The 6,723-nt window shown below is 38.2% G+C and overlaps 1 protein-coding gene across 1 annotated transcript in view; it reads right to left on the reverse strand.

The window, feature by feature from the left end:
- UBP1 (upstream binding protein 1) overlaps positions 1 to 6,349 on the reverse strand; it is a gene marked incomplete at its 5' end in the record, with an annotated part of 48,553 nt that extends 42,204 nt beyond the window's left edge. Inside the window, 1 exon segment of the mRNA XM_045163994.1 lies at positions 6,198 to 6,349. Within this exon segment, the coding sequence (XP_045019929.1) occupies positions 6,198 to 6,349 (152 nt within the window).
- Between the last annotated feature and the right edge of the window lie 374 nt (positions 6,350 to 6,723).

A 6,723-nucleotide genomic window follows, 5' to 3' on the forward strand; every position in this document is an offset into this window, starting at 1 on the left:
TGAAAGTGAAAAGTGAAAGCGAAGTCGCTCAGTTGTGTCCGACTCTAGCGACCTCATGGACTGCAGCCTACCAGGCTCCTCCGTCCATGGGATTTGCCAGGCAAGAGTACTGGAGTGGGGTGCCATTGCCTTCTCCAAAAGCACACTATATAAAATAAAGGGGTCAATGTAAGAAAATACTTTTACATTCACCGAGATATATACACCTAATATAGGAACACTCACGTACATAAAATACTAATGGACATAAAGGGAGAAATTTACGGAAATACAATATTAGTAGGAAACTTTAACATTCACTGACATTAATGAACATAACTTAGAAACAGAAAAATCAATAAAAATAAATCAATATCAAATAAATTGATTTTAAAAAATCAATTATACACTAGAACAGTTAAGACTTGATTATTTTCAGGACATTTTTATCCAAAAAACTCAAAATACAGTCTTTTCAAGTGCACATGGTTTATTCTCTACAACTGACCACATACTAGGGCACAAATCAAACCTCAACAAATTTAAGAGTATAAGCATTATTTCAAGAATCTTCTCTGACCACAACAGAATGAAGCAAGAAGTCAAACACATGAATAGAAATAAGGGGAAAAAAGATGATTTCATGCAGACTAAACAACACGCTACTTAAAAAAACAATGGGTCAACAATGAAATCAGACAGGAAATTTAGAGAAAATTGACTATGACAATATAACCATACAAAATGTATGGGATGCAGCAAAAGCAGTTCTGAGAGGGAAGTTCATAGCAATACAGGTCTTCCTCAAAAAAAGAAAAATCTCAAACAACCTAACCTATCACTTAAAAGAATTAGAAGAACAAACAAAATGTAAAATCAGCAGAAGGAACTAACCAAGACCAGAGAAAATAAGCAGACTAAAAAGGAATCACTAAAATGAAGAGCTGGTTCTTTGAAAGACTAAACAAAAGTGACAAACCTCTGACAGGGCTCACCAGAGAGCAGAGAGAGACCCACATAAACAAAATAACAAACGAAAAAGAACTCTCAACTGATACGACGGATACACAAAAAAGCCCAAGAGAATATATGCCCAATTATATATGCCAAAAAATTCAACAACCTAGAAGAAATGGACAAGTTTCTAGAAACATACAGCCCCTGAAAACTGAAACAAGAAACATAATTTGTACAGAACCTTCACTAGACGTGAAATAGAATTTGTAATTAAAAACAACTCCACAAACAGAAAGTACAGGACCAGATGGCTACCAAACATACAAAGAACTTACACCGATTCTTCTCAAACTCTTCCAAAAGACTGAAGAGGAGAGAACACCCCCAAAGACATTCCATGGGCCACCATCACTCTGATAATGAAATCAAAGATACTACAAAGAAAGAAAGAAAGTTACAGGCCAGTATCTTTGATGAATTTAGATGCAAAAATTCTCAACAAAATATTAGCAAACCAAATCCAAGAACATATAAAAAGGAATACACATCATGACTAAGTTAAATTCATTCTAGAGTCACAAGGATGGTTCAGATATATGCAAATCAACGTGATACATCACATCAACAAAAGACAAAAGCCACATAAGAAGCAGAAAAAGCATTTAACTACCATTCACAATAGAAACTCTTACAAAAGTGGGTATAGAGGGAACATATCTCAGTGTTATAAAGGCACTGATGACAAGCCCACAGCCAACATAACAGTCAGTGGCGAAAAGCTGAAAGCGTTCTTGCCAAATTTAAGAACAAGGCAAGGATGCCTACTCTCACCACTTCTACTCAACACAATATTGGAGGTACTTGCCACAGCAATCAGAAAAGAAATAAAAGGTATCCAAGTTAGAGGAGAAAAAGTAAAGCTGTTACTATTTGCAGATGACATGATATTCTATACAGAGAAGCTTAAAACCTCCACATATAAACTATTAGAATAAATGAACTCAGCAAGATAGTAGGATATAGGAATAATATACAGAAATCTGCTTCATTTCTTTACACCAACAATGAAATATTAGAAACAGAAAGTAAAGAAAAAATTCCATTTAAAACTGCATCCAATAATCTTAGAAATAAATGTAGCTAAGAAGGTGAAAAACCTATATGCTGAAAACTATAAAACGTTAATAAAGGACTGAAGATAATTCAAAGAAATGTTTAGATATCCCATGCTCCTCGATTAGAAAAATTAATATTGTTAAAATGGTAATACTACCAAAAGCAATCTTCAGATTTAATGTGATCCCAGCAAATCACCCATGACATTTTTCACAGAACTAGAATAATAAAAAAAAATGTATATGGAGCCATGAAAGACTCAAAATCGCCAAAGCAATCCTGGGAGGGGCAGCAGAGGGGGCGGGGAAGATAGGCGGCATAAGTCTCCCAGACCTTCAGACAATACTACAAAGCTACAGTAATCAAAACGATGTGGTACTGGTACAAAAACAGACATATATATCAATGAAACAGAACAGAGAACCCAGAAATAAATCCATATACTTTCGGTCAATTAATCTTTGACAAAATGGGCAAGTGTACTGGACAAGTTGGACAGCTGCGTGTAAATCAATGAAGTTAGAAAACACCCTCACAACCTGCAGAGAAATAAACTCAAATGGCTTGAAAACCTAAACATAAGAAATGACACCATAAAACTAGAAGAGAACATAGGTAAAACATTCTTTGACATAAATCATACCAATGTTTTCTTAGGTCTCCCAAGGCAGTAAAAATAACAAAAAAACAAATGGGACCTAATCAAACATACAAGTTTTTGCACAGTGATGGAAACTACCAAAAAAAAAAAAAAAAAAAAAAAAGACAACCTACAAAATGGGAGAAAATAGCTGCAAATAATGCAACCAACAGGGGTCAAATCTCCAAAATATACAAACGGCTCATACAACTCAACAACTAAGACAACCCAATCGAAAAATGGGCAGAAGACCTTAAAAGACATTTCTCCAAAGAAGACATACAGATGGCCAATAGGTATATGAAAAGATGCTCAACACAGCTAGCTAATTATTCCAGAAATGCAACTCAAAACTATGAGGTACCACTTCAACCAGTCAGCATGGCTTTAAAAAGTCTACAAACCACAAATGCTAGAGAGGGTGTGGAGAAAAGGGAGCCCTCCTACGCTGCTGGTGGGAATGTAAACCAGTGCAGCCGCTGTGGAAACAATTGAAGGGATTCACACAAAATCTTGGCTTCCGAACTTTTCCAAAATATTATGCTAGGCAATAAATGTTAGAAGACAAATCTGTGAAAGAATTGATATTCATATAAGTTTAAAGTGTTACAATTTCTTTAAAAAGGTGTATAAAAGTAGAATTTATGATTATTCAAATGCATTTTTAATGCTTATTCAAATGTATCTTTTCAAAAATGCAGCCTATATGCAATTCATTTTTCCCCTTTTTTTCTTAAAATGCTGGGAGAAATTAAGAGGTAAATTACCACAATTCTACAACCAATAACATACTCATCATTAATACTGCAAGGAGCAGAGTCAAGTCCCAAAAAATCATCTGCACTTCTAATATGGATTATGGTCAACCTCAGGTGTCAGCTGGAAGGAGGATAGAAGGAAGCCTGCTAGGGTAATGGAAATACTGGACAGAGGCGGTATTTTTGAGGGAATAAACTATATACAAATTAACTGACTTACACATTTAAGACTTGTGGGGAACTAACTCCCTTAGTGGTCCAGTGGTTAGGGGTTTGAGCTTACACTGCAGGAGGCAGAGATTCAATTCCTGGTCAGGGAACTAAGATATCGTACGCCATGCTACAAAGACTTGTGCACACTACTATAGATACTTCAATAATAACAACCATTTAAGTAATAAACAACTTATTTGTTTAAATCTAAGCTTGATCAAACTAACATTTAGCGAGTTTATCAACTGCTCTATGCTTCAGCTTTGAAAATCTGTAATGGATCAATACCACCTCCTGGGTTATTGTGGAAGTGAGACAATGCATATATAGTATTTAGTACACTGCTTCAGTACAGTGAACACTCAGTGAATGCAGGTCTAATACATTATCACTACAGACGGGGGACTGCAACTTTTATCCATGGGAGATGTCTTTATCCAGTTTAATAGTAACAGTCGTAAGGTACAGATATTCCGCCAGGCCCGAGGACAGACACATCCAAAGTTCTGAGTTTCCATGGGCTCATTCATCCCATGGTATGCACCTTAACTTATTCAACTTTTCCCTAAGTAAGAGAGATTCCAGTTACTTCCTTTTTTCTCATTAGAAATGAAGTGATAATGAATGCCCTCAATCTCTACATTGTCTCTTCCAATCTTTTTATGTGTAAAATAGATTAGTGCATAAACTATTTCGGTTCTTTAAAATATGAATCTTAAGTCTCAAATAATTGAATGCCTACCCATCAAAATCCTAAAATAATATATTAATACCAAAATTAAGAGTATTGCCAGAGGCTACAGATTAGAATTACCTGAAGAAAAACCTCATAAATTCTAAATTTGTATGTCAAATGAAAATTCAGAAGCTTAAAAAAAAGTTTTCTTCCACATCTTACAATAATCACTAACTAAAGTAGTCTAAAATCTATAGCTCTTTCCAAAAGTTGAGGAAATTAAAGATTTTATTTATTGACAGAAAAGCAATCACAAAATACTCTTAAGTGAAAGTCACTCAGTCGTGTTTGACTCTTTGCAACCCCATGGACTATATATATAGTCCATAGAATTCTTCAGGCCAGAATAATGGAGTGGGTAGCTGTTCCCTCCTCCAGGGGATCTTCCCAACCGAGGGATCAGATGCAGGTCTCCCGCACTGCAGGCGGACTCTTCACCAGCTGAGCCGCCAGGGAAGCCCAAGAATGCTGGAGTGGGCAGCCTAACCCTTCTCCAGGGCATCTTCCCAACCCAGGAATCGAACTGGTGTCTCCTGCATTGCAGGTGGATTCTTTACCAGCTGAGCTACCAGGGAAGCCCAACTCTTAAGTGAATAGATGTTAATTTCCATTTTGCTGAAACAAAATAGATACACACACAAAGAAACACACCTAGGGTGTAACTGCTTTTCCTGAGGGGGATGCAACTAAAGTCCAGTTTCAGCTTTATCCCTTGACATATGCAATTTTTCTACAATGAGTATGTACTATTATTGCAACAACAAAAATGTTCAATTCTTTTTAAAAACAAAAGAGTCCAGGACTTCCCTGTTGGCTCAGGGCTAAAGAATAAGCCTGCCAATGCAGGAGACACAGGCCTGATCCCTGGTCCAGGAAGATCTCACATGCCACAAGGCAACTCAGCCCGTGCTCCACAACTGCTGAGCCTGTGCCTTAGAGCTGAGGAACCACAACTCCTGGAGCCTGAACACTCTACAGCCCACGCTCCCCGACGAGAGAGGCCACTGCAGTGAGAGCCCGTGCCCTGCACCAGGAGTAGCCCCTGCCCGTGGTAACCAGAGGAAAGCCCGCGCAGCAACGAAGAACCAGCACAGCCAATTCAACTATTAAAATAAACAAACAAACAAAAAATAAGAGTCCCTCAAGCTTTCAGTACCCAACAAATGTAGGTATCCAACAAATGAATTCCTACATAACCAAGTACTTTTGTTAACACTGGTAAGTCACACTGGCCAGTGTTCCAACTGCTCAGTGCACCTCAAAAAGAAATTCTTTACTCTTTCTAATGGTAAATCACCCCATATCTCTACTTTCTATTCTGCCCACTCTCACTTTCAAATCGGCAAAACACAGCATTCTCATTAAGCGGAAACAAGATTTGACACAGTTTATTTTAGCCACAGACTCCACCTTGGTGCAGTCTATTCTCAGCACAAATCTGCTTCATGCCGGAGACCAAGTCCCTTGCTAGCTGGACTTCTGATTCATTTTCAGGTTCCACACTGAAACCATGTTCCTAAAAATAACTGACATCCTTTCCTACCTGCTTCTCCTTCGGATTTTGTCTTGAAAACATCCCCTAACACATCTTGGTCCACACCGTCTCTATGAAATCACTTTCCACAGATTATTGCTTTGTGGGCTCACAGAAAAACATTCCCCAATTTTTGTTAACTGTAGCTGTCTGAGAGAAGGAACCTAATTTTCAATTATTACCACTAACCCAGGCTGCGATGCCAAAAGGCCATTTTGGACTTCCGCACACTCTTAGGTCAGAGCGCGGCGCAGCCATACCGACCTTGGTTCAGGTAGGTGAGCGTCTCGTCGTGCAGCTTCACGGCGGGCGATGTCGCGGCACACATCACGTACTGGAAGGGTGGGTGTTTGGTCTCGTCATCCAGCGGAAGGCTAGAATCTTCCTGCTTGAAAATGGGCAATGCCAAGACATCGCTGCAAAGAAAAAGCCACACTGACCTTACTCAGGGTTTAAAATACTTAAAAACATATAGAAGTATTTAAAGGTAGTTTCTTTTAAATTTTAAGATCACAGATATTATCAAGAGGGACCTCCCTGTGGTCTAGTGGTGAGGTTTTGGCACTTCCACTGCAGGGGGCATGGCTTAGGATCCCTGGTCAAGGAACTAAATCCCGCATGCCACTCAGTTGCCCCCCATATGTAGAATAAAATAACTATTAATGCTAATCTGGCACCCCCAACAGATAGCTTCAATAACCCATATCTCTAGTGGGAGAGAGAGGAGTGGGTGGCTATAATTAGGCAAAAGTATTAAAATGAGAAATTATTTAAAGTAAGCAGTATTTAA

Source organism: Bubalus bubalis, chromosome 21 (genome assembly GCF_019923935.1).
Source record: "Bubalus bubalis isolate 160015118507 breed Murrah chromosome 21, NDDB_SH_1, whole genome shotgun sequence".
NCBI classification, from domain to species: Eukaryota; Metazoa; Chordata; class Mammalia; order Artiodactyla; family Bovidae; genus Bubalus; species Bubalus bubalis.